Source organism: Furipterus horrens, unplaced genomic scaffold (genome assembly GCF_987537825.1).
Source record: "Furipterus horrens unplaced genomic scaffold, mFurHor1.1.pri manual_scaffold_10, whole genome shotgun sequence".
Lineage (NCBI taxonomy): Eukaryota > Metazoa > Chordata > Mammalia > Chiroptera > Furipteridae > Furipterus > Furipterus horrens.
Window position 1 is genome coordinate 47,368,666 of NW_028327180.1, and position 27,407 is coordinate 47,396,072.

General features: G+C 52.1%; 2 protein-coding genes and 1 long non-coding RNA gene across 9 annotated transcripts; 2 read left to right on the plus strand and 1 right to left on the minus strand.

Annotated features, from left to right (window-relative positions):
• The first annotated feature begins 964 nt into the window (after nt 1-964).
• SLC27A1 (solute carrier family 27 member 1) lies at nt 965-18,177 on the plus strand. Of its 6 annotated transcripts, none has more exons than XM_090289923.1 (13): nt 965-1,158; nt 2,547-2,714; nt 8,301-8,695; nt 8,829-8,990; nt 9,090-9,159; nt 10,036-10,127; nt 10,209-10,318; nt 12,634-12,843; nt 13,949-14,075; nt 14,162-14,299; nt 14,372-14,536; nt 14,930-15,076; nt 16,180-18,177. In XM_090289923.1, the coding sequence occupies exons 1-13, from the start codon at nt 989-991 to the stop codon at nt 16,335-16,337; spliced, it is 2,112 nt and encodes a 703-aa protein (XP_090146049.1). In that variant the 5' UTR covers nt 965-988; the 3' UTR covers nt 16,338-18,177. The 6 variants fall into 6 exon arrangements, with proteins under 6 accessions (XP_090146049.1, XP_090146051.1, XP_090146052.1 ...); XM_090289925.1 differs by having other exon boundaries at nt 1,091-1,172; XM_090289926.1 differs by having other exon boundaries at nt 1,091-1,154.
• LOC150000085 (uncharacterized) lies at nt 11,808-20,536 on the minus strand. Its single transcript, XR_016513637.1, has 3 exons — nt 20,001-20,536; nt 13,549-13,753; nt 11,808-12,887 (listed from the first exon to the last, which is right to left on the minus strand). It is a non-coding gene; the product is annotated as an uncharacterized LOC150000085 (long non-coding RNA).
• Nucleotides 20,180-27,000, plus strand: PGLS (6-phosphogluconolactonase). 2 transcript variants are annotated; one of them, XM_090289929.1, is made up of 5 exons: nt 20,181-20,530; nt 21,820-21,927; nt 22,370-22,471; nt 22,774-22,914; nt 26,753-27,000. In XM_090289929.1, exons 1-5 carry the CDS (start codon nt 20,243-20,245, stop codon nt 26,888-26,890), a joined length of 777 nt encoding a protein of 258 aa, XP_090146055.1. In that variant the 5' UTR covers nt 20,181-20,242; the 3' UTR covers nt 26,891-27,000. The 2 variants fall into 2 exon arrangements, with proteins under 2 accessions (XP_090146056.1, XP_090146055.1); XM_090289930.1 differs by lacking the exon at nt 21,820-21,927 and having other exon boundaries at nt 20,180-20,530.
• The last annotated feature ends 407 nt before the right edge of the window (nt 27,001-27,407 follow it).

Genomic DNA, 27,407 nt, shown 5'->3' on the forward strand with positions numbered 1-27,407 from the left:
ACAGGGATAATTAATCACTGAAAGCAGCCTGGGTCACTGCAGGGGATGTGGTCCCTTTGCTGAAGTTCTGACACCATCTTAAGAAAAACTTAGGCTTTCAGAGCATTTTGGATTTCAGAATTGCAGACTGAAGACTCATAAGTGATCTCCAGGAGCTGTGGGTAGAATTGGGAGAGTGTCGCATGCACTATTCAGTTCTGGCTCAGTGAACTTGGTGAAATAAGGGGAGGAGGAGCGAGAGAACAAAGAGGGAGGAGAGGAGGAAGAGGAGGAGGGAAAGCAGATGGGAGGGAGAGAGAGAGAGAGAGGGAAGAAGAAGAAGGGTGGGGAGGAGGAGGGATAGAGGGAGCTAGATGGGGCACAAGTGAGTGGAGGAAGGGAGGGAAATATGGGAAGAAGAGCACAGAGGGAAGTGGAGGAAAGGGGAGAGGGGAAGAAGAAACAAGAAGAGCGGGGGCGGAGGGCGGGGTGGGGACTAGGGGAAAAGGGAAATCAGGGCAAGAAGGAGGACCAGGGCATGTAAGAAGCAAAGGTGGGGAGGAGGGAGGGCAAGCTCTCTGCCCACATTTGTGAACGAATAAATTTAAACTCTGAGCTGGTGTGACAGCTCCAGGGCTGTTTTTCACCTGTAAAATGAGGGATACAAGTGCAGCTATAGTTACTTGTCACTGCTGACTCCACTGACCCTGGTCAAGAAAGTAGTGCGCTGGTGGCTGGCTCTGGGCCTGTTCTTGGGATCTGTCTCCTCGGCTGCCAGTCCACCCACCCTGAAAGGCCAGCAGGAACCAATGACAGCATGGGGGTGGGGGGAAAGGGGTGAGCGCCTGCCAAGCCTTGTTCTCCAAATGGCTCTGGAAGCAGGCCCAGGCAGCCTCCCAAGGATTGCACTGGGGAGGTTGGCCAAACAGGGAAGAAAACAAGCAAGGGTGGAGTGGGCAGGAGGGCAGAGGGGGGGCGGCTTAGAGGGAGGGAAAGGACCGAGGCCCTAATGGGCACAGCACAGGCAAAGCAGGGCCCAGGAGCCTGCAAAAACAGGACCTCCAGAAGGTTCCCAGCTGGGGCTAGGCTTGGGGTTTTCCGTCTTCGATTGGTTGTCCCTGCCTGCCTCCTGCCTGAGCTTCTGGGAGCCCACAAGGGAGCGGCCAAGACTGAGGGTCTGTGAGAAGCTCCAGGTCAGCCAGGGAACAGGGTGGTGGGCAGCGAGGCCCGCGTTGGCCCCACTTGACCAGGAGTGTGCTTTGGGGCTTCTGGCTGAGCATTTAGGACTTTGGGGTGCCAATACAGGACTCCAGTAGGAGGGTGGGGATGTGGTGTGTGGATTTTGTTCTCCCTGGGCTCCTGGGGTGTTACATTGAGACTTAGCGGGCAAGATTTTGGGATACAGATTTGGGATTAGTTGGGTCCTTTTAATATATCTTTCAGACTAAGGTGGGATTTGGCTTTAGAAACTTCTGTGGCCCTAGGCAGTGAGTTTAGGACTTCCAAGGTCCCTGGAATATGTGTTTGAGGCATGTATTCAGGACAAGCTGGGGCAGGAGTCTTGCACGAGAATACCCCACGTCCCCGAGATAGGAATGCTAGATGAAACCGTAGGGTTGGGCCGCCAGCGCCCGGAGGCCACGCCCCGCGGCTCGGCGCACGTGTTTTCTAAACGCAAGACCTGGGGCTGGATAAGCTTTGGTTGTCATGGAGACAGCGGCTGTTTTCGCCCGGCCGTTCTAGCCCCTGGGTCTCGTTAGCTGTAGTTTCTCTGGGCCGGAGGCCCTCTCTATGGTTGTAGCCTCCGGAAAGGGGCGGACCTCGCTTTAAGGCTAAGGGGTTCTTTAGATCGGAAGGGGGTCTTTGGGTGGGCCAGGGCGGGCAGGTGGGCCAAAGCCTGGGGGCGGGGCCGGTGGCCAGGGATGGAACCTGCGGCTGGAACGCTGGCCAGATCCGGGACTGGAGGGCGGGTATGGTTCAGAGTGGGCGGAGGCTTGTGCTTACGGGCGGGGACCAATGAGTGGCGGATGGTAGAGGCGGGACCTGCACGAAAACCCAGGACTTGTGGCTGGACGGGCTTGGGGACAGGAAGTAGGGGTGGATCCTGGGACAGAGCACTGCGGCTAGATCAAGCCGTGGGGGCGGGGCCTGATCGAGTGACTGGGAAGGGCCTGGGTCTGTGGTGTGGACAAGGTGAAGCCCAGGCTTGGGAACTATGTTGAGAGTGGAGGTTGGGTCCGGAGTTCCACAGCTAGGTCAAGGCATTGGGCGTGGCTTAATAGTGAGTGACAGTTTGGAAGACCTGAGTTTAGGGGCGTGGCCTGTGCTCTGTACTAATAATTGGCAGAGAAGTGTGAGTTGTACTAGGAAGGAGCCCTGGTCCGGGGCCGGAGTTTTGCCGGGATTTGGTTTGGAGCAGGTGGGCCTGAGAAAGGGGGCGGGGCCCGGCTCGAAGCGGGCGGCCTGGGCTCGCCCTTGGGGGCGGGGCCAGAGCCAAGGGGCGTGACCTTTCTGGCCGTGGGGCGGGGCCGAGCGGCCTGCAACTTCGACGCTCTCCGCGCCCCTAGGATGAGGGCTCCGGGTGCAGGCTCGGCCTCCTTGGTTTCGCTGGTGCTGCTGTGGCTGCTGGGGCTGCCATGGACTTGGAGTTCAGCGGCGGCGTTCTGTGTGTACGTGGCAGGCGGCGGCTGGCGTTTCCTGCGCATCATCTACAAGACCGCGAGGCGGGATCTTTTGTGAGTGCAACCCTGGCCTGGTCCCTGACTCTGCTCCCTGCCGGCGAACTGAAAGGGGCTGCGTGGGGAGGGCCTGGGGAGGGAGGGTGGGTTTGGAACCTTGGGGCGGGGCTTGGGTGAGGGCGGGGCTAGAGGCGGGGCCCGGGCCTGAAAGAGGGACATGTTGGGGACTAAGGGCCTTGCAGGGGTTGGCTTGAGGGTCTCTGGAGGGACATGAGTAGGTTTCAAGGTTATTGAGGCCACGTGGGAGACCTCCGAGGGCTTGAGGGCAACTTGGAGGTCTATGGGCAGTTGGTAGGCGTTCCAGAGAACTGGGGTTGATTGTGGGGCTGTGGATGTTTGGGGGTCTCTGTGGGGTCTTGGTGACTGTGGAAGGCTTCTGAGGTCTCTTCAGGGACTCTGGTAGGCCCCTAGGGGTTCACAGGGATGATTCAGTGTGGTCTCTGAGAGCGTTTGGGGGGAGGAATGAAAGGGCTTCTTGAGGCATCTGAAAAGATCTTTTAAGGTCTTTAAATAGTATGTGCCTCCTCTGGGCCAGTTACAGGTTTCTTTGTGGCCAGGTGCTCTTTAAGAGTTTGGGGTCTGTGTGAGGCTTTTGGGGTCGTTCAGAGTTTGTGGAGACATTGCTGTGTATTCCAAGGCTTGTTTGGTGGCCTCTGGAGACTGGGATCTCCAGGGAGGGGGTTCTGGTGTCATTTGTAGGCATCTTTGGAAGGTCTCTGGGGTGTCTCTGAGAGGCTTGCTCAAAGAACCTGTTGGGGTCTTTCTGGGGTGAGGTATTGTTGGAGGTTCCCATCAGAGTAAATCTCTAGCAGCCCCAATGTGGGGGGGAGTACATGAGCACCTGCTGTTGGTCTGCCAGACTTATGCCTTCACAGGTATCCTTTCTTCTCAGGGATGTGGGGGCCCAGATGGAGCCTGTGGCAAGGGTTGCACACAACAGGAGCTTGGCTGTCAGGCCCTCCCTACCTCCTTGGACTTGTAAAGGCCCCAGCTGTACCCCATGGAGCTGGGGGTATTGGTGCCCAGTCCTGTCTTCCCTGGGGACAGGACAAGAGTAGGGTCCACTCTGAGTCCCTGACACAGGGCTTGACACTCTTTTTTGCCAGAGGCAGCCTTGCGGATGGCCCCACCTCTTTGTCTTTTCTTTTTTAATTGATTTTGAGAGAGAGAGAGAGAAAAAAACGTTGATTTGTTGTTCCCCTTATCCATATTCTCATTGGTTGATTCTTGCATGTGCCCTTACTGAGGATCGAACCCTAAATCCTAGTGCATCAGGATGACACTCCAGCCAACTGAACTACCTGGCGAGGGCCCACCTCCTGGTCTTCATGCTCTTATCTGATCCCCTTCCTTTGAGTGTGGGCTGGACCTAGTGACTCACTTCTAGTGAATGGAACTCAGAAGAAGTGATGGGATATTACTTCTGAAATTAGGTAATAAAAAAGACTAGCTCCAGTCTTGGGTGCCCTCTCTTGAGTCAATCCCTCTGGGAGAAACTGGCTGTCACATGTGAGGCAATCCTTTGGAGAGGCCCACATAAATGAACTTGGAAATGAATTCTCTCCCAGTAAAACCTTGAGGTGAGCACAGTTCCAGGTGACACCTTGTGTAGTAACCTCACAAGAGACCCCAAGCCAGAACCACCCTGCTAAACCACTCTCAGATTCCTGACACAAAGGAACTGTGAGATAATAAATGCTTGTTGTTTCCAGTGATAATTTTTGGGGGGTAATTCGTTATGCAGCAGTAACTAACTAATGCAGCTTGTGTAGCCCTCTCCATGTAGCAACATTTGTTGTAATGCTCTCTTAGCCGTGTAAGGAAGGAATGCTTGTGAACACCATTTCACTGGTTGGTGAACCAAGGCATAGAGAGGTGAGCACGTTTGCCCAGGGACACACAGGAAGGGAGGGGCAGGGCTTTGGAGTCCATGTTCTTAGCTGCTATGCTGTGCTGGGGTGGTGGTGGGAGCTGCATTTAGACCCTGGGTTCAGAAAATATTTAACCAACCTGTCCCAGTTCTCTCAACTCATCCTGTAATTGTGGCATGAAATCTGACCACATTTAACGTTGTTGGTTTCTTCCTGCCCCAGGTAAAAACAGAGGGGACACAGGGAGCAGAGGGGTGAGAAGAGGCCTTGGGAAGGACCCAGAAGTGGAGAGTGGCCTCTTTGTCGACAGGGTCGGGATGACTTGGGCTGCTGCCTAGGCATGTGGCTGGAGCTGAGCACTGGAGTCCACTGTCTGCCTGTGTGGGTGTGCTTCAGAGAGCCTGGAGGCTAGGGCAGGACAGACTGGCAACAGGCTGAGGGTTGGGACCCCGCCATGAGTGCTCAGGCAACCTGAGTATGACCAGCAGCGGCCTCAGTTCCTGTTTTTTTTTTTAAAGATTTTATTTATTTATCTTTAGAGAGGGGAAGGGAGAGAGAAAGAGAGGGAGAGAAACATCAATGTGTTTGCATGCACCCAACTGGGGACCTGGCCCGCAACCCAGGCATGTGCTCTGACTGGGAATCAAACTGGCAACCCTTTGGTTCGCAGGCCAGTGCTCAGTCCACTGAGCCACACCAACTAGGGCAATTCCTATTTCTTGCTGTGGGTGGGGAGCCATGCAGGGGCTGCTTCCTATGTTTCCCAGCCTCGCTGATGACCCTTTCCCCATAGCAAGTTACACTAGTATCCCCTCACAGATTTCTTCAGGTGTCCTTATCAGGGAAGCTCTAAGAGGAGAGCTGGGCCACATAGTAGGTGCTCGGATGTGTTGCTGCTGATTGTTATCAACTGGCAGTGGGTACTTTGGTGGCTATGTAAGCTGGTGGTTAATAACTTAGTGACCAGAACCAGCTTGTCTAGTTGGACCTTGGTTCTCTCCCCTGCTAACCCTTGGATCGCTGCCCTCTGAGTCCCAGTTTCTTCATCTGTAAGAATAGCCTTTGTACCATGCGTCTCCTTCAAAAAGCATGAATTGAGTACCTGCTGTGTGCACCATAGGCACTTGGCTTGCCTTTGTGACTAGCTTGAGGAGTTTAGGGACTCTGCCAGGGGGCCTGGTTTTTGGTTATTCTGTCCCTGACTCTAAGCTCAGGCTCTCACCGCATTCATTATCTGACAAATGGGGATTATAGGACCCTACTTCGGAAGATGGCCTTAAAGTTAGCACAGTGTTCAGCACATAGTCGTTGTCGGCAGCCGTCCGTCTCGAGAGACGATGGTGTAGCTTCTTAAGAGTCTATCTGCACCGCCGAGAATGGCTGTGCAGTCCGACTCGGGAGTGACACGGTATCTGTCTCCTCCCGTGTTGAATCGACATCTTGCGATGACGCTGGAGTGTCCTCTCCAGTGAAGCTGAAGCTACAGAGCCTGGGCAGGGTGATATGGAGGGTCTGCTGTTGCCCATGCAGCAGACCCCCCCTCTCTTCGCAGCTGAAGGGTCCAAGGGAAAGACGGAGTCAATACAGCTTGGCTTCAGGTGCGCCGCAGGAGTTGCCGGTGTTGACTACAATGTCAAACCGCCTTAGGGACTCCGGCTCCGGATTTTCTGTCGGGGTTTACTCCCTTAGCCTTTCCCCTGAAGAGGTATGCCGCAAGGCAGCGGAGGTTTTTTGGAGTCAGAGTTTTCCTTCTCTGATGTGCCCTGACTGGAAGATCGAACCAGCGACACTTAGCTCGCAGGCCGACGCTCAATCCACTGAGCCAAACCAGCCAGGGCTTTCAGCACATAGTAGGTGCTCAGTAAATGCAGAGGTTGCTCATCTCAGCTACTCTGTTTATTAAATTTTTATTTATTGTTGTTGTTTTGTTTTTTTAGAGAAAAAGAAAGAGAGACATCAACCTGTTGTTCGACTTATTTATGCATTCATTGGTTGTTTCTTATACATATCCTGACCAGGGATTGAACCTGCAACCTTGGCATATTGGGATGACGCTCTAACCAACTGAGCTACTTGGCCAGGGCTCTATTTTTTAGTTGAATGAATGAGCCATGGAGGTGGATGTATACACAGCTAACTCTTAGTATTTTATGTCCTTACTTATTTTTTGTAATAGTTAATATGTGACACGTGGCACAACATTCAAATGTTCTAGAGGGGTGTGCAGTGAAAACTGCCCTCACTTCGCTGCCCCTAACCCTGCAGTTCTCCTCCCCAGTATCTTTTTCAAGATATGGTTACAGATATCAATGCAGACCTTGTCTTTTTCTCTGTGTCCAAAATGTGTACATTCTCCATTCTTTTCCTCACTTGTTTCTCTCTTTCTTCTTTCCACTTTAACCAGTAATTTTAAAAAATATTTTATTTAATTATTTATTTTTAGAGAGAGGATAAAGGGAGGGAAAAAAGAGAGGAAGAGAAACATCGATATGTGAGAGATACATCAGTTGGTTGCCTCTTGCACATCCCCCAGCTGGGGACCTGGACTACAACCCAGGCACGTGCTCTGATCAGGAGTTGAACCAGCAGCCTTTTGCTTTGCAGGCCAGCTCTCAATCCACTGAGCCACACCAGCCAGGGCTCACTTGCAAGGAATCAAAGAGGCATGGGGGAGGCAGCGGGGGTGCAAAGAATGAATTTGATAAGGAATTTGACACTAAAGGAGGTGGGACATGATAGCCAGATGAAGCCTAAGGCAGGGTATGGTCAAGACTATACCTGTATCGTTCAGGGCAGAGCAAGCTGCTGTAATAAACAGGCTCCCATTATCAGTGACTTGATCCAGTTCAAGGTTACCTCTTAGAACCAGAGACTCTGGGCGGTGGGGCAGGGAGCCACAGAAAACCAGGGAAACCATTCATTTCTTGAGCTGCTGTATCAAGAAATTCTGAATTTCTTGGCTCTGTGATCTAAAGCAATTTTTGTTTACTTAAAACAACAACAACAAAAAGTTCATTTCTCCCTCATCTGACAGCCTGGCATCCTTGGTGTCTGCTTACCCCCACACAGTCATTCAGGGACCTGGCTTTTTCCGTTGGGGTCCTGCTGTCCCCTCATATTTACTAGCAGGTTGGCAAAAGGGAGTGAGACACACCCAGTTCAAATGCCCATTGAGTTGCATCCCCTTTGTCTTGCCAACAGACCTCTTGGCCCCACCTGGGGCAGAAGCCACCCCTCCCCTGGGCATCTGTGCCTAGTGTCATTGAGTGACTTGGGGGTGGAGCAGCTGCCCAGCTCATGGCTGGACCCTTGGGCCTGGTTGGGCAGGTGGAGCATGAGGCGTTCAAGCTGGAGGTGGTGTGGAGTCAGTGTAGGATGCTTGGGGTGTCCCCAGGGAGAGAAACAGGCAGGACTTGGTCTCAGCCCCCTCAGGGTCACCGAGCAAGCTGGATGAAGGAAGACAGTGATTCTGATTTGCACCACATGGCCTGGCCACCTCTGAGAATCTTCTTCTTTCTTGGATGGGTGGTAAATGGACTTTAGTCCCCAAGAGGCCCACCAACCAAAGGGTCCTCCTTGAACTCTTGCCCATCTTGGGGGTTCAGGGTCCTTTTCCTCTGCTTTCTCCAGATGTGGACACTGAGGCTTGGGGGTTCTCTTGGAGGCCTGGCCAGGTACCCAGTAACGCTGTCCCTTCTGTCCTCGCTCCCAGCGGCCTCTCTGTGTTGATCCGGGTGCGCCTGGAGCTATGGCGGCACCAGCGTGCCTGCCACACCATCCCAGGGATCTTCCAGGCAGTAGCACGGCAGCAGCCTGAGCGGCTGGCCCTGGTGGATGCTGGCAGCGGTGTGTGCTGGACCTTCGCACAACTGGATACCTACTCCAATGCCGTGGCCAACGTCTTCCACCAGATGGGCTTTGCACCGGGTGATGTGGTGGCCATCTTCCTCGAGGGCCGGCCAGAGTTTGTGGGGCTGTGGCTGGGCCTGGCCAAGGCGGGCGTGGAGGCTGCTCTGCTCAATGTCAACCTGCGACGTGAGCCCCTTGCCTTCTGCCTGGGCACCTCAGGCGCCAAGGCCCTCATCTTTGGAGGGGAGCTGGCAGCCGGTGAGGCTGGGTTTGGGCAGGGCATTGTCATGGGCAGGGGTCTGGGGCTGCCTGGGGCAGGGAGACAGCAAATCCCAAACTTTGGGAGGGACCTGCCTATCCTTGAACATGACACGTCTGTTTTGGGCTGAAGTGGTGGCTGAGGTGAGTGGACAGCTGGGGAAGAGTCTGCTGAAGTTCTGCTCTGGAGACTTGGGTCCTGAGGGCATCTGGCCAGATACCCAGCTCCTGGACCCACTGCTGAAGGAGGCATCCACGGCACCCTTGGCCCAGTCCCCTGGCAAGGGCATGGATGGTGAGTCCAGGGTGGGGCCCCTCTCCCCTGCCAATGTCCACCCTGTGTCTTCATCCCATCTGACCAGCACCCGGTCCCCAATATCCTCATCTTCTGCAGATCGACTCTTCTACATCTACACGTCAGGGACCACAGGGCTACCCAAGGCTGCCATTGTCGTGCACAGCAGGTGAGGGGTCCATGGCATTGCCCCCAGCCCAAGGGATGACTCCAGGTCATTGTTACAGTCTGACCACGCCCCCCAACCCCAGCTTCTGTTGGGGGTCTGTGGGCATCTTGATCCCAACCCCATAAGACCCACGACCCATCTCAGGATGTAGTTTTGCCCTATTTCTGTTGCTTTAGGGCTCCTCATTGCCTCATCTCTTCCCCACAACCAGCAGGGCCTGTCCCCTCAATTTGTCCACCCCCCCCCCCACTCCACCTGGAGTTGCCCCAGCCCCTGTTTGGCTTCCTGCTGCCCCCACTCCTGCCCCTGAAAGCCATGCTCCCCTCAATGGCCACGGGAAGGTTGAAGATCCTAATTCAGACCTCCCCGGCACCAGCCCTCCCTGTCCTTGCCTTGGCCTTCAAAATAAACCCCCGTTTGTGTTGTGTGCTCCTGCCACTCCTTTGATGTCATTTTCTTCCTTCCAACCCCTTGCTCACTGTCTTCTTGGTCCCTCACATTTCCTTAAACTGAACAGGCTCCTTCTGGCCTCAGGAGCTTTACACATGCTATGGACAGCCTTCCTTAGCTTGCCCCCTCAGCTCCTTATGGGTCTCAGCTAATATGTCACATCCCTAGACAGGATCCCCCACCCTCCCTGGCTGTGTCACCTTCAGCCCCTCCCTGTCCCTTCACTCTGTTGTATCCCTCAGGGCACCTAGCATCATGGACAGTTTTTATTTGCTGCATGTGCCTCTTCTGCCAGCCTGTAAGCCCCCTGGGGACTGAGCTGGCTCTGCCTGGGTTCCTGCTGTGTCCCCAGTTTACAGCACACTCTTCCCATTCCCACACCCTGGGCAATGTAGCTCCCAGCCCCTGCACTCCCTGCCCCTTTAGGTACTACCGCATCGCAGCCTTCGGCCACCATGCCTACAGCATGCAAGCGGAGGATGTGCTCTATGACTGTCTGCCCCTGTATCACTCCGCAGGTACCGAGTGGCGACTCGGGTGGGGGCAGGCAGGGACAGGGCGGGGGACTGGGGACCCCTCACCAAGCTTGCCCTCTGCAGGGAACATCATGGGCATGGGACAGTGTCTCATCTACGGGCTGACAGTTGTCCTCCGCAGGAAGTTCTCAGCCAGCCGCTTCTGGGATGACTGCGTCAAGTACAATTGCACGGTCAGGCCCTGCCCCTCCCATGGGTCTTTCATTAAGGCATGGCCCACTGTCCCCACCTCTCCAGGGCTCCTGGATGGGGACAGAAGGGTGGCTAGTATTTCTTGAGCTTGTGACTCTATATCCAGCCCAGGACTAAACTTTTCATGTATAAGCTCATTTGATACTTATAACCGCTTCGGAGTGGGCAAAGGCATCACACCTGTTTTTCAGATGGGGAAACTGAGGCTTGTAATGAAACTGCAATTGGGCCCAGGTTGCCTGATCTCGCTAAGGCTCCACCTCACTGCGCTCTGGGCCTCTCCCTGTTCTCGGGTCTTGTGTGTAGGTGGCTGCATGGAAATGAGACCAGAGGGCACAGTCACCATCCTGGGCTGTTTTGAAGCCACAAGGCGTGGGTGCCTCCAGGTGGGGAGAGCATGAGGCAGAGGTAGAGGGCATCTGCTATTCCAGACAGCAGGCAGGACTAAGGCACATACCTTCCTCTCTTTTCCCCTCCTTGAAGAGGGTTTCAGCACTGTGTTGGGGGAGGGGGTGGGAATACAGTTATTAGCTCCTTTCTCCATGAAGAAGGGGATTGATGGGGAGAGAATGGGACTGGAAAATTAGCAGGTGCCATCCCTTCATGGACAGGTGGAGCCCAGAGAGGTTCAGCCACTTGCCCAGGTCCTTGGGGACCCCTGGGGCAATGACTGCTCTTCTCTGCTTTTGAGGATTTACTTTTTGCTAGGGAGGAGATCTTGGGGGAAGTTACTAATCTGAATCTTGAAATGCAGGAGGAGGGATTTGGGTGGGGGTGTAGGAGGCAGCTGATGGCCCCTGGAGCCAGTGACATGTGCTCGGGAATCCCCTATACTTTGCTGCATGGTTGTGAAGCCACCCGGACAACAGCATGCTGCCTGCATAGATGTTTCAGTAAAAACTCTGAAAGTCGACTTTAAAAAAAATTGAGGTGAAATTCAAATAACATAAAAGTAGCCATTTTAAAGGGAAAAATTCAGTGGCATTAAGGGCATTCACAATGTTGTGCAACCATCACCTCTACCTAGTTCCAGAACATTTCTATCACCCCAAAGGAAAAACCTTCCTCATGAACAGCTACTCCCCCAGCCCCTGGCAACCACTCATCTGCTTTTTCTTTCTGTGGGTTTGCCTGTTCTGGAAATCTCCTGTAAATGGAATCATATACTGTATGGCTGTTTGTGTCTGGTGAGGACTGTTTTTAAAACAAAAGATGTAAAAGCAGAGTCTCATGTTCATAAAAGCATTATTCACAATAGTTAAAACATGGAAGCAATCCAAGTGTCCGTCAGTGGATGAATGGAGTAGCAGATGTGGTCCATCTACACAATAGAATATAATTCAGCCATAAAAGGAAAGAAATTCTGACACACGCTACAATGTGGATGAATCTTGAGGCCATTATGCTGAGTAAATAAGCCAGACACAAAGGGAGTAACACTGTGTTTGCACTTACATGAAATCCGTAATCAGATTCATAGAGACAGGAAGTAGAATGGTGGGTGCAAGGGGTGGGTTGTGGGGTGCTGGGGGAGTTAGTGTTTAGTGGGGACAGAGTTTCTGTTTGGGAAGATGAGGAAGTCCTGGAGATGGAGGGTGGTGGTGGCAGCTGCACAACAGTGTGAGTGTGCTTAATGCCACTGAACTGTCTACTTAAAAATAGTGAAGATGAGCCTTTGTCTCTTCACACCCACTGGGGTGTGTACAATGGCTGTACAAAATCACCCTGACACAGGTGTGTCGTAGCTGGGGGTCCCAGATTGATGATCAGCTCCCAGCTGCTGTCCAGGCACCCCCTGCAGGGGGTATCAATGATTCGGTGACTTGGTGCGCAACTGGGTGGGCCTGGGTCCACTGAGATTCAGAGGCGATGTAGGGCATGTCTCATGTTCATAGCAGCATTATTCACAATGGTCTCACCCCAGGGCAGGCGCTGTGGGCAGCCTGGGCTCAGCTGGCCAGGCTCTGAGGGACAGAGTAGAGCACATGGGCTCTGGGCTGCAGTTGCCCTGTTGGGCGTCATTGCTGAGGCTCACCCTCCTGGCCTGTGTGCAGCACACTGGGTGTGCCCAGGAAGCAACATGGGGATAGACATAGGAGAGCAGGGGGAACCAGATGCATCCACTCGCATAGAAGGCGCATTCCAGGCCCCTTGTGAGGACTGAACTACAGTATTTCCTCACAGTCATTAACCTTAGGGCTCTTTTGTTCTAGTGCCTGGGGGGTGAAGGGGTCCTGGGGTGTCAGGCTCCCCTTTGGCCCAAGTGGCCACACTTTACGCACTTCCTCTCTGCCAGGTGGTCCAGTACATCGGGGAGATCTGCCGTTACCTGTTGAAGCAGCCAGTGCGTGAGGCGGAGGGGCAGCACCGTGTGCGCCTGGCAGTGGGCAATGGGCTGCGGCCAGCCATCTGGGAGGAGTTCGCCAAGCGCTTCCGAGTGCACCAGATCGGCGAATTCTATGGGGCCACCGAGTGCAACTGCAGCATCGCCAACATGGATGGGAAGGTGGGTGTGGCGGGCATCTGGCACAAGTCCGGGTTCTGGAGTCACTGCGGCGGGAACACAAGGGTGGACTGCGGGGAGCATCGGCAACAGAGAGGGAGCTCCTGGGACACCCCCACACCCTCCACACGCCACATGCGGGGGACCCTCTTCTAGCACACGCAGTCATATAACTGTCACACCCCTGAGTTCAAGTCCATGGAGTGGCTGTGTGTGCCAGGCAAGTGCCTCAGATTTTATGAGACTGTTTTCACCTGGGGAGATGGCAGGGAGAGCAGGGCTCAGGGGTGCCAAGGGAGGAGGTTAGGGTGCTGATTGTCTCCTACAGGACGAGTGTGTAAGGCTTCTTGGGTCTCGGTTTTTTTCACCCTTAAAAGGGGTTAACAACTCATTGGCTGTGTTCTACTCACCCAACATCAAGAGCTCAGTACAGCGGCCTCTCTGCAAACAGGCTTTCGTGATTAGCAATTAACTCCTTTCTGTCTTTGCCCAGCACTTCCTCTCCTTTCCCCAACCCCTTCCTCCCACAAGGCCAGGAACAGATGAGAATAATAAGAAAGTAAGCACCAGAGCAGTTCTTTTCTGTCTCACTGCTGCTGGGTTCCCAGCACCTGAGAACAAGGCCTGGCCCCTGCATGCATATCTGTTGAATGGACATTCTCAGGAGCCACTGTGGCCACAGTAGTGTAGGTTGGGTGACAAACATACCTCACAGTATGTAGCTGCACAAATCCAGGAGACAGGCATTTGTGCTCCTAGGACTGATCCAGGCAGGGTGATGTGCTATAGGCTGTGGGCAGGAGCTCTTTCGGTGCCCCAGGGTCACTCAGGTGCCCACTTCTGCCAAGGTAGAGGGTTTTATGGACCAGGAAGTGGCGGCAGGCCAGCAGGTCTTGTGTGACTCTAAAGGAGACTGAGGAGGTGGGAAGAGTCATCCTCGGGGGTATACTCTATTTAACATCCCCTTTTTCGTACCATCCAAGGTCACAAAGCTGTGGTGACACTGAGGGTGTTATTCCAGGCCCTGGGGCAGGAGAGGGAACATGTCATGGGGGAGGACACTGTGCCAGCCCAGGGCTCGTTGCCGACTCAGTTGCCCTTATCCCAGGTGGGCTCCTGTGGCTTCAACAGCCGCATCCTGCCCAATGTGTACCCCATCCGGCTGGTGAAGGTCAATGAGGACACCATGGAACTACTGCGGGATGCCCAGGGTCTCTGTATCCCATGCCAGGCTGGTGAGCAGGGCCCTCACCCAGTCCCCTGGGAGCTGGGGTCCCCACCCTCTGCCCTCCTTGTGCAGCCTGCATGACCTCCTCCCCAGGGGAACCCGGCCTCCTCGTGGGACAAATCAACCAGCAGGATCCACTGCGTCGCTTTGATGGTTACATTAGTGAGAGCGCTACCAGCAAGAAGATTGCCCACAGCATCTTCTGCAAGGGCGACAGTGCCTACATCTCAGGTGTGCACACCCTGGGGACTGGCTGTGGGGATGGTGGCTGCCATCTCACCTGCCCCCTCCCCCCTCTGCCAGGTGATGTGCTGGTGATGGATGAGCTGGGCTACATGTACTTCCGGGACCGCAGTGGGGACACCTTCCGCTGGCGTGGGGAGAACGTCTCCACCACCGAGGTGGAGGGTGTGCTGAGCCGCCTGCTGGGCCACACAGATGTGGCCGTGTACGGGGTGGCTGTGCCAGGCAAGCTGGGGCTGTGGGGTGGTCCTAGGGTACAGCAGCCCCAGAGGAGCCCAGCCAGGAGGAGCTTGGAAGTACATGTGCCCTTGAGCAGTGCACGTCCCAACAACTGCACACAACAGCCTAGGTGGATGCCACTGGAACTGGAGTCACCCCTTCTGTGTGTTTGAGCCCCAGTTTCCTTGTCCAGAAAATGGGATCATGAGAGCAACTCTGGCTCAGGGTTGCAGAAGTGAGACAAGAGCTCAGTAAAATGTTTCCTGCTTTGGCCAGTGTTAGCCCAGGTTGGGGGACTGGAGATCAGAGGCCAGGGCTGCTGTTTGAGGAGTATATGACGGTGTATTTAGTCCCGTGGTGGCCAACGGATGGTGTTCTCATCTGAGCCTGTGTCTCCAGGAGTAGAAGGCAAAGCAGGCATGGCAGCCATCACGGACCCCCATGGCCAGTTGAGCCCCAATGCGCTGTACCAGGAGCTACAGAAGGTGCTAGCGCCCTATGCCCGGCCCATCTTCCTGCGCCTCCTGCCCAAGGTGGACACCACAGGTTTGCCACCCATCCCCTTCCTCCTCACTTGTCCTTGTTCAGGCCTCCAGGCCAGGTCTGCCATAATGGTTCACAGCCAGCTGGCACTATGGGCTTGTGCAGGGCACTTCTTTTATTTACATACCTATTTCCATTCTTCACTCCCAACCCCACTAGACATCCTGCAGTGTTCAGTGTGTCTCTTCATTTTCTGCATTTTTCTTATGACTAGGAAATTTGAGCAAAGCATCTCACCTCTGACCTTTCTCGGATCTTTAGCTGACCTTTGTATTTTGATTTGCGGGAGTTCCTAGTATTGGTCTGGATTTAATTTCTTAGTGATTTCAGACATTGGAAGTCTCTTCTCCTATTTGGGAGTCTAACTGTTAATTGTCCACTGTAGTCTCTGTTGAAAAGAAACCCTTCATTTTGTCACTTATGTAATTCTCTCATAAAATGTTATGGTTTGTGCTTTTGAATTTTTGTTTCAAAACAAACCTTCCTAACTGCAGAGCACACAGGTATCCTCCCTTGCTTTTTAAAACTAACCCCAAGCCTTATCTTTCACAAATCCCTTCTTTAATTGTCTATTGCAGGGAATGTGAACCTTTCCTTAAAGCCTGGATAGTAAATATTTTCACGTTTATGGGCTAGACACTCTCTGCTCCAACAACTCAGGCCTGCTGTGTAGTACAAAAGCAGCCTAGATGATGTGAAAATGAATAGGTGTGGCTTTGTGCCAATAAAACTTTATTTATAAAAAACAGTGGTGGGCTGAATTTGGCCCTTGGGCTTTAAGTTGCTGATCCCTGACCTACTGTGTGACAGACCCTGCCCTGCTTCAGTTTTTCAGTCTCATGGTGGGTGGACAGGTAACCGGGCAGGGAGTACACAGTTTCAGGCTATGATGGGGGCGGTCAGGGAGGCCTCCCTTGGAGGAGAGGGCGTGAAGCTAGGAACCTGAAGGACAAAGGAGAACTGGGCAGGCACAATGGGGAAGAATATTCCTGGCCAAAGGGAGAGCATAGCAGAAGCCTGAAGGCACAGGAGGGGATGGTGAGTTGGGGACTCCTGAAAGCCCCTTGCCTAGTCCCCACCCACCACCTCCACCTGCACTCCCATAGGCACCTTCAAGATCCAGAAGACACGGCTGCAGCATGAAGGCTTTGACCCATGCCAGACCTCGGACCGCCTCTTCTTCCTGGACCTGAGGCAGGGACACTACCTGCCCCTGGACCAGGGTGTCTACACCCAGATCTGCTCGGGCGCCTTCTCCCTCTGAAGCTTCTCTACTGGCCAGAGACTCCTGGCCACGCCCCTCAAGCAAGGTGGGCTGGGGCCAAGAACTGGACCCCAGGAGGAGCCCGAGTCTCTCTCCTGTCCCCATTCTCCTTCTCCCAGTGCCCTGAGCCCTCTCCTTGCCCCTGTCTGCCTGTCTTCTGCTCCTTTGTCTGTGTGTCTCTCTCTTCTCTCTGCTTCCTGGCCTTGGCCTCCCTGCTGTCCCCATCTGCCCTCACCTCTTTCCTTGTTCCCTCCATCTCTCTCCTCTCTCCTCCCCTGTTATCCTGGGAGGTGCAGAGCAGACATTTCCTGGGAACTTCAGTTTGCTCGGGGCTTCCATCTGTCATTCCCTCTGGGTCATAGACCCAGAATGGGGCCTTCCTACTTTCTTCTCAGCTGTGCCTTAAGGAGCCCCACCCAGTCCAGGCCTCCTGAGACCGCTGGGTTTCACAAAATGCTTCTGGGTAGCCTTGTGTGAAATCCAGGCAGGTCCCCAGCCCTCCCTTCCAAGTGGAGGAGTCAGGGGTGGTCTTCCCACACTGCCCAGGGCAGGGGGCATCAGCAAGGGATCTCCAGGTCAGCTGGAAATTGCTCCTAGGCCAAGCCAATTGCCTTTTGCACTTCCCATCCCTCGTGGGTCTCCCCTGCCTTTCCTGCTTTTCCTGATGCCCTGGAAACTTCCAGAATGACTGTGATCATTTGGATGTTGCCCCTGCCCAATGTCCCTGTTCGGACATCTCCATGGAACTCCTGCTGGAGGGACCCTAAAGACTGTGCTGGGCAGCTGCTTGGCCCACCACTCGGGTGCTCACCCTGGCAGATGCCTCTTGGGTGGTACCACTGGAGGGAGGTTTGCTATTGGTGGCATCTGAGATGGCTTCAGGGGTTCCAGTCATTGAATGTCCCTGCTTGCCTTGCTCGTGACAGCCTGGACCCTGTATTGGTGGTGATATCCTAGATAAGCCAGCCAGGATGGTTTGGATGTCCCCATTGCCTTCCTTGGTGGCTCATCCTGTACTCCTGTTGTTGGGGCTGGCCACTCTGCCTGTCATCTCCTCCGGCAGCACCACCTGGCACCTAGAACACACAGTAGGGTCAGAAGCGAGTGACCCTGCATTGTTTTGTATGGGCCTTTCTAAGCACCAAGGTTTTGTTTCCTAGTTGAGTTTAAGAAATAAACCTGCGGTATATCCGGTGCCTGATGGGAGCCCAGTCATTCACTGTCTGTCCCTATGTGGCACAGAATGCTTTCTGAGTCTCAAAAGGCAGGATCCTCACTGGGGAACATGCTCCACCAGACACAAGCGAGGCAAACCTGGCCTTTTCTTGTTGCCCTGTTGCCCTGTAACCTGAGGCAGACTCAGGTTAGCATTCTTGCTGCTTCCCTGTAGCCTCTGGGCCTCACAAAGGCCTGTACTGGCCACAGTGTTTGCAGGGGAGGGTCGGCCAATCTACTTCTGGGTTCCAACATGTGCAAAGAATGGCCCAGTACAGAGGGAGTGTCTTGGCACACCTTGCTGCCCCAGGAAGGGTGCCCCTCTGTGTATGGGACCAGCAGGTGTGGCTGTAGCTCTGGGTGTGGCTGAGTCTTGAGTGACAGCTGGAATTTTAACCTGGCACATTGAGCTCCAGGGTCTAAACTCTCAACTTCTGCCCTGGCCGGTGTGACTCAGTTGGAGCATTGTCCTGTACACCAAAAGTTTGGGGGTTCGATTCCCCATCAGGACACACACCTAGGTTGCAGGTTCAATCCCTGGTTGGGGTGAGTATGGAAGGCAACCAATCAATGTTTCTCCCTCTCTCTTAAATCAGTAAACATTAAAAAAGAATTAAACTCTCAACTTCTTCCTTCTGTCCCCTCTCCGGTATCAGTGTCTGTTTCATCTTGTCTCAGTTTCAGAGGACAGAGGAAGAAAGGTTTGTGATGATGCAACATTGGCTGGGAGCAGGCACTGAGGGTGTGACCCTGGGGTGTATCGGGATGGGTAAGGCCTTGATAGGTCATGGCTAGATGAAGCATTGGTGTGTAGGGTGGGCCCTTGAATGCCCACAGTCTGCAAGGAAAGGGAGGCAAGATAGAGCCCTCAGAAGTGCCCAGTGAGGGTGGGAGAAGGGCCTGTTGCCAGTGGGCATAGGATGCCCCTGGTGTACTGATAAATGCATTTTGGGTAATACCCCTTCAGATGTCATGGCTACCTCCATAAGTGTCATCATGGTCCCCCTTGTACAGATGCGGAAACAGGCACAGGGAGGGGAGTAAAGTCATTGTCAGGGGTTTCCTGTCGAGAAAGTGGTCCTGTGGTGACCTTAGTACCCAAAGCCCCCAAAATGGAAGACATTCCCTCCAAGATGGTGGTAACAATTCTGGTGACACTTAGGATCGGGTTTTACTTAAATTTTTTAAAAAACTGATTTGAGAGAGAGAAACTGATTTGTTGTTCCACTTATGCATTCATTGGTTTGTTCTTATATGTGCCTGACTGGGACTTGAACCCTCAATCTTGGCACATCCGGATGACACTAACCAACTCAGCTACCTGGCTAGGGCCTCTATTGTCTTTTTTTCTTGTTTTTAATTAAGACTTTATTAGAACACTTCAGTTTACAGAAAAACGAGCAGAAAGCAGAGTTCCTACGTACCCTCCCACCATTAAAAAAAAGATTTATTAGTGAGAGGGGGAGGGAAGGAGAAAGAGAAACATGCCAGAGACTGAACCTGCAACCCAGGCATGTGCCCTGACTGGGAATCGAATCTAGGACATTTCACTTTGTAGGACCACGCCCAACCAATTTAGCCAAGCTGCTCATGGCCCCTCTCACTATTATTAACATCTTGCATTAGTGCTACATTTGTTACAATCAATGAGCCAATATTGGTTCCTCATTAACTGAAGCCGGCAGTTTACATTAGGGTTCACTCTGTTATAAGTTCTGTTTTAATAAATGCATAATGATATGCACCCACAGTTATAATAGAGAAGTTTCCCCCCCTAAATATTCTCTGTACTTCATTTCTTCATCCCTTCCAAGCCCACTCCAAACCACCTTCATCCCTTCCACGCCCACTCCAAACCACCTTCATCCCTTCCACGCCCACTCCAAACCACCACTGATCTTTTTCCTATCTCCATAGTTTTGCCTTTTGCAGAATGTCATGCACTTGGAATCACAGAATGTGTATAGCCTTTTCAGACCAGCTGCTTTCACTTGATAGGATGCATTTACGATTCTTCCATGGCTTCCCAACTCTGTATTTTATGCCAAATGAGCTCTATCCTATTTGCACCAGTCTGGGAGCTCCTCCCCACAGCCCTGGTGGAGGCCTCTGGATCCTAAGACAGGTTCTCAGGGAGCATTTGCAGCAGGAATTCAACAAGTTAATGTTTTCAGCTCCTACTCTGTACCAGGCATAACTCAAGGAGCTTTCGAGGTATCAGTGAGCAAAACAAACCCTGCATTCATGGAGCTTATATTTTAATTAAACACAACTAGTTAAAGAAACACAACTAGTAATATATGTTAGAAGGTTCAGGAGCTTCCACGTCCACCAATATGCGCCCTCCTCCAGGAAATCTCATATTCCTTCACTCCAACCCACCCCATGTCCCCCTCTTGCGGTCCCCCAGTCCTGGGCTCCCCTTTCTGGCCTCGCTCTGACACTTACGAGGTTGGGAGCAAATGCGCCGGCTCTGCTAGCTTCAGCCCAGGACAGAATTTAAGTCCAACGTGCAAAAAAATCAATGAGCTCGGAAGGTCCAAAGGCCCCGCCCTGCCGCAGCTTCACTTCTGGGACCGCGCATGTGCCACAGGCGGCCGCCCAAAGGTACTAAACCCTGGGCTGCCACTCCGGCCTGTACGCAGGCGCACTAGCGGCCGCCGGGAGTGCTTCCGCCTCCCGCCGTCGCCATGGCTGCACCGGCCCCGGGCCTCATCTCCGTCTTCTCGAGCCCGCAGGAGCTCGGCGCCTCGCTGGCGCAACTGGTAGCCCAGCGGGCCGCGTGCTGCCTGACTGGGGCCCGCGCCCGCTTTGCGCTCGGCCTGTCGGGCGGTAGTCTTGTATCCATGCTGGCCCGCGAGCTGCCCGCCGCAGTCGCCCCCACGGGCTTGGCCAGCCTCACGCGTTGGACGCTGGGCTTCTGCGACGAGCGCCTGGTGCCGTTCGAGCATGCTGACAGCACTTATGGCCTCTACCGGGTGAGAACTACGGGGGCCGCCGGGGGCCACGCCGAGAGGGCCGCCCCCGTCGCCTGATCGCGGCTACGGGGTCCGCCAGGGACCACACTGTGCCCTTTGCATCTTCTATGGATAGGCACTGGGAATAGTCAACCTGGTGCCCTGAGGTCCCACCTAGGCGACACCTGCACTGCCACCTGGGTGGGCCAGTAAGGGCTTCAGAGCCCCTCTTTATGCTTTATTAGGCAGTCAGGCAGAGGGAACGGCCTGGACAAAGGCACGGAGTGAAGCTGAGTGACCCATGCCAGGGACCTAGGGAAGGTCAGGCGCCGCATCCTGGTGCGAGCGCAGAGTTACGGAAAGAGCCGGGCAGGTAGGTTCTGGCGTGGAGCCTAGGCTTCAGTTTCCTTATCTGCAACCTGGATGAGTTCTCCATGGTCTATACGCGTCTTGTACGTTAATGATCTCCGAGGCAGGCTGTCTTTGAACCCTGGCCCCAGCACCTATAGAATCAGGGGAACACTCCTCGTTTTACAAGCAGGGAAACTGAGGCTTTGAGGAGTCATGGTCTGCCCTAGGGTTCTTCAGCTTTGTCTCCACTTCTTCTGCCCTGGAGAAGGAAAACCTGCCCAGGGAGATGTTGGAGGGGTGGCTTGACCAGGGGAGGAGCCTCAGGTCACTCTCTTCCTGGTTGTGTTGCATTGTTTTTGCATAGAAACTTGAGCTGATGATTTTATTTCTCTCCCTCCCCCTCCCTTTCCTCCTCCCCATCTCCCCTCTACTCTCTCCCTCTCCCTCGTAATAAGGTTTACCAATTACCAAGCACTTGATCCACATCATCTCATGAAACCCCCACAGTAGCCTATGAGGCAAGGGCTGTCAGTACCTCCATTTCATGGATAGAGGGATAGAGAAACTGAAGTCACAAGAAGGATGCTTACCTGCCTGAATTACCTAGTGACCAGTAGGGGAGCCAGGGTTTCAATCTGCTTGATGCTCTGGTGTATAGCTTGTGTATAGGCTCAGGTGGGAAGGTCACCAGGGCTTCATGGAGGGCACAGAGGGACTGGGTTTTATCCCAAGGGCCAAGGAACCATGGGGGCTTTGAAACAGGGTTGTGGTGTGGCCAGACAGGTACAGGCCAAGGCCAGGAAACCCACAAGACTTGAAAGATACCTGGCAGATCAACATTGAGATCCACCAAGATCCTGACTCATATGGCTGTGGATGATCCACATGGTTACACATAGAAGCCCATAATGCAGGGACGTGTGCATTACAGTTGGTGACACTCCCTCCATATGCCACAGACCCATCTGCTCTCCAAGCTTCCCATCCCTGACAGCCAGGTGATCACCATTAACCCCCAACTTCCTGTGGAGGAGGCAGCCAAGGACTATGCCAAGAAGCTGAGACAGGTGAGTCCCTCAGAGCAGCCACAGGGAGCCCTCACCCATACAATGGCCACTCCCAGGGCAACAGAGCAGTTCTGTGGGTAGCACTGTTTGATTGTCTTTGACAGAAACTCCCCTAGAGTCAGTTGGCAGATGCAGCCCTTTGAGAATACACTCTTTGAAAGGCCATAGCCCAGCCCTGGGGTCCCCAAGGGTGCCCTCACCTCTGACACCCTGGTAGCTGGCTTGGGTCCTCATATCTTGGAGACAGTTGTGTCCCCAAACTCTCAGCCAGTTGAGCAGGTGAAACGTGGAACTTCAAATATTAGAGTCCCTTTTATGCAGGTGAGGCTGAGTGTCGCTCGTTGTGTTATAGCTACTTGTGATTCTTTTTTTGACACTTGTCTCTGTGCCCTTTGAGCCCTTCCCTCACAATTTCTGTGGACTATCTTCTTCCCCCACCCAGGCCTTCCAAGGGGACTCTATCCCAGTTTTTGACTTGCTGATCCTGGGGGTGGGCCCTGATGGCCATACCTGCTCACTCTTCCCAGATCATCCCCTCCTGCAGGTGAGTGCACTCACATAGTCCCCGTTTGCACCTGAGCTCTGGCCTCTGCTGTCTGGGGCTTCTGGAGGGAGGCCAGGAGGTGCCAATAGCAGGGTTTGAGTCAGCTTCTTCCAACAGGCATGCCTACTGAGCTTAATCATTCTGAGCCTCAGTTTAGCCATCTTATAATGGGGTCCTTCAATCAAATACCACAGGATTACTAGGGTGGGATGGAATGAAGGATGGACCATGCCTAATGTATGTGAGTCTGCAAGAAGTTGGAGTGACATTGTCCTGTCTCCACCTGGACCTCCCTCCCCCAGGAACGAGAGAAGATTGTGGCCCCCATCAGTGACTCCCCAAAGCCACCTCCACAGCGTGTGACCCTTACACTTCCTGTACTGAATGCAGCCCGAACTGTCATCTTTGTGGCTACTGGAGAAGGCAAGGCAGCTGTTCTGAAGGTAAAGCTGAGGGCCCCATTCCCAGGAAGGTTATGGACATATGGGCCTGGGGATAAATATGACTCCAGGTGCTGGAAGCACCAGATCCCAATATACTTCAGTAATTCTTGAGTTGAAGGGCAGATGGAAACTGAAATTACAGGTTAGGAATGAACAATTATAAAGCGAAATTGATGAGATAAGGCCACAGCTATACTCAGAGGTAAATTCATAGCATTAAAAATACATTTTTAGAAAAAATAAAAATAGAAAACTATTGAAAAACAACTATGGGACATTTACAGAATGGACTTCTACTCGTCTGTAAAAAAAGAAGCAAATTTTGCCCTTTGCAACTGTATGGATGTACCTGGAGAACATTATGCTAAGTGAAATAAGCCAGTCAGAGAAAGACAAATGCCATATGATTTCACTCATATGTGGAATCTAATGAACAAACTGAACTAACAAGCAAAGCAGAGACAGACTTATAGATGGAAAGCAGATGACAGCTACCTGGGGAGAGTGGTTAGGGACTGGAGAGATTGAGCAAAAAGGAAAAATGACTCATGGGCATAGACAACAGTGTGGTGATTGCTGGGGGAATTGGGGTATAAGGGAACTAAATGGTAATGGAAAAAAGTACGATAAAGATCAAATTTAAATAGAAAACTATTGAATAAAAAAATCAAGCACTTTACTCTTGATTAGAAAATTGAGCCCTAATATAAATCTAAGTAAAGTCAGCAGAAGAAATACATGAAATTGGGGACTTCTGGCCAAGGTGGAGGCGTAGGTGGACACACTGTGTCTCCCTCCAGAACTAAGAAGGACTACAACTACCTAAAAACTGTAGACAACCTGAAGTTCCAGAAAATCAAGCTGCATGGAAGTCCATCAAAGATATAAAGAAGACATACTCATCCAGACAGGTAGGAGAGGAAGAGCTGGGGCAGAGAGAATGCAGTGCAAAGGAGGTGACAGCAGCTGTGGCTGGCCAGCAAAAAGTGAAGTCACACATTAAAAAGATAGGGAGGGACAGCTGAGGAGTAATCCCAGCCCCAGACCAGACAGCGCAGCTCATGGTCCCAGCGCCAGGAAAAATAAAGCCTCATTGCTTCTGACTGAAAACAAGTGAAGGTTGGGGCGGAGGAAGAAAGTGCCGGTTCTCAGTAGAGTCTTTTTGTTTAGAAGTCTCCCATGGTCCTAGAACGTCAGTAGACCCACCCACTGTGGGAATCACGGCCAGGACTAAAGCTAGAGAGGTGTCAGTCTCATACAGGAAGCAGGAGAAGTGCCTGGAAAAGGGGCAAGTGCTGAGCAAGCGGCATTGTTCCCTCTCAGACCCCTCCCCCACATACAGCGCCACAACATGGTGAAATGGGTTGCTCTGTACTGACAAAAAAATACCTAAGGCTGCGTCCCTTACAATGTAACAGGTTCAACAGCTCTACCTAGACACAGAGGTAAACAAAAGAGCCTGTCAAGATGAGACAGAGAAGTGTAGCCCAAAAGAGGGAACAGATCAGGGTTCTAGTGGGAGAACTATTGACAAGCAGATAGCCAACCTAACAGATGCAGAGTTCAAAACACTGGTGATAAAGATGCTCACAGACTTGAAAGATATGCTTGAGTACTGCAGACGCAGAAGGGAAGTGAAGGCTATGCTAAGTGAAAGGAAGGGAAATCCACGCAAAATCAGTGGTGAAGGGATGGAAACCAGGATTCAAGTCAATGAAATAAACAGTCAACCAGTACAGAATGAAGAACCAAGAATTGAAAAAAACAAGGAGAGGCTTAGGAACCTCTGGGACAACTTTAAACGTGCCAACATGAAGTCATAGCGTTGCCAGAAGGAGTAAAGGGCAAGAAATTGAAAACTTACGTGAAAAAATAATGAAGGAAAACTTCCCAAATTTGTTGAAGGAAATAGACATACAAGTCCAGGAAGCACACAGAGTCCCAAATAAGCTAGACCCAAAGAGGAGCACACCAAGACACATCATAGTTAAAATGACAAAGGCTAAAGGTAAAGAGAGAATCTTAAAAGCAGCAAGAGAAAAGCAGAGAGTTACCTACAGAGGAGTTCCCATAAGACTCTCAGCTGATTTCTCAAAAGAAACTTTGCAGACAAGAAGGGACTGGCAAGAAGTATTCAATGTGATGAAAAACAAGGATCTACAACCTAGATTATCCAGCAAAGCTAGCATTTAGAATGGAAGGGCAGATAAAGTGCTTCCCAGACAAGGAAAAACTAAAGGAATCCATCATCACCAAGCCATTATTACAGGAAATATTAAAGGGACTTATTTAAGAAAAATAAGATCAAAATTATGAACATTAAAATGACAACAAACACAACTATCAACAATTGAATCTAAAAAATAAAAACTAAGCAAACAACCAACACTGAACAGAATTGTAGGTATGGAGATCATTTGGAGGGTTATCTGGGAGGGGGAAGGGGAGAAATGGGGAAATGGTGCAGGGGATCAAGAAGCATAATTGTTAGGAACAAAATAGACAAGGGGAAGTTAAGAATAATATAGGAAAGGGAGAAGCCAAAGAACTTACATGCACGACTCATGGATATGAAGTTAGGGGGTGTTGCTGGAGGGAAGGGGGATATCAGGTGGAGGGGGAGAAAGGGGAAAATTGGGGCAACTGTAATAGCATAATCAATAAAATATACTTTAAAAAAGGTATAGTGCCCTGGCTGCTGTGGCTCAGTGAATTGAGCGTTGGCCTGCGAGCCAAGTGTCACTGGTTCGATTCCCAGTCAGTGCACATTACTAGGTTGCATGTCAGGTCCCCAGTTGGGGGCACGAGTGAGAGGCAACCACACAGTGATGTTTCTATCCCTCTCTTTCTCCTTTCCCCTCTCTCTAAAAATAAACAAACATATAAATAAATAAATTACTTTTAAAAATAAAATAAAAAAGGTATACAGAATGTTTTAGGAAAACATAAAATTAAGATATTAAATAAATTAAATGAAAAATGTATTTTAATTGCCATCATTGAAAAGTCCAACACCTATAGGAAAAACTGGAAATATTTTAAAATATAAATAAATAATTCTCTCCACCAAACCGTCAGGCCCAGATATCCTCACAGGGGTGGCTGATGTTGGGGTTTGGTGGCAGACTCTTAAGAGTGCAGCAGACCCATGTCCCTGCCCTTGGTGCCCACTGTGGCCTCAGATAGCCACCACCAGCCTCAACTTTCCCTTATAAAGGTGGGTCATGAGGGGCCCCTCCCTATGGGCCCCCTGAGGAAGGCCTCCTGGAGCCTCTGCTTCCCAGATTGTGTGAAGTCACAGAGGTGACTTCACAGGTTTGTGGTCAGAAGTCAGCGAGTTATAAACCCAGAGTTCTGGGTGCAGGTCCAGCTGGCAAGAAGCAGTATTTATAACACCCACTCACCATGAGATCACATCAGGAGGTTAACACACCACAGCCTGTGGGCCAAAGCCTGCCAGCCATGGAGGATTTTTACCTTCATGCTGTTGCGAGAAAAAAATCAAAAGAATAATGTTCCTGGACATGTAAAACTTTAACAGAATTCAGATTTCAGTGCCCCACCAATAAAGATTTGTTAGAATCTGTGCCCGTATGTCAGTGTGAATCAAAATAGTGACTCCCTGGTTTTGCCAAAAAAGGTGTACCAACTCTGTATTATACAGTCACAGATGATAGAAGGGAAAGGACCTGTCCCTGCTGACTGTTTTCAGCTGGGACACCAAAAGGGCAACATCACATCTTGAGAGTAGTAGGAGGGTCTACTCCATGGGGGGCCGAGAGCTCTGAGGGTTGCCGGGGGTGCAGCCAGGCCTCACAAGCGTGCTCTCTTCACACAGCGCATTTTGGAGGACAAGGAGGACAACCCGCTCCCTGCCGCCCTTGTCCAGCCCCACACGGGGAAACTCTGCTGGTTCCTGGATGAGGCAGCAGCCCGACTCCTGACTGTGCCCTTCGAGAAGCATTCCACTTTGTAGCTGATCCCCAGGGACACCACACTTAGGACCATGTGTGGCCTGAGGGGGCTGGGGCTTTCTAGGGCTAGGCCTCTCCACCACCATGCTCAGCTTCATTTTTAAAAAGCCACGTGACTCAGTGGGTTGGGCATTGCCCTGCAAACAAAGGTCACCGGTTTGATTTCTGATCAGGGCACGTGCCTGGGTTGTGGGTTCTGTCTGATTGGGGGTGAGTGAGAGGCAACTGATCGAGGTTCCTCGTGCATCGCTATTTCTCTCCCTCTTTCTTCCTCCTTACCACTCTTTTTAAAAATAAAGAAATAAAAATCTTTAAAAAAAAAAAAAAAAAGCCCTGGCTGGTGTGGCTCAGTGGATTGAACACCGGCCTGCAAACTGAGGGATCACCAGTTCAATCACCTGTCATGGCACGTGCCTGGGTTGTGGACCAAGTCCCTAGTTGGGGGTGCACGAGAGGCAACTGATTGATGTTTCTTTCACACCCCAATGTTTCTCTCCCTCTCTTCATTCCCTTCTCTCT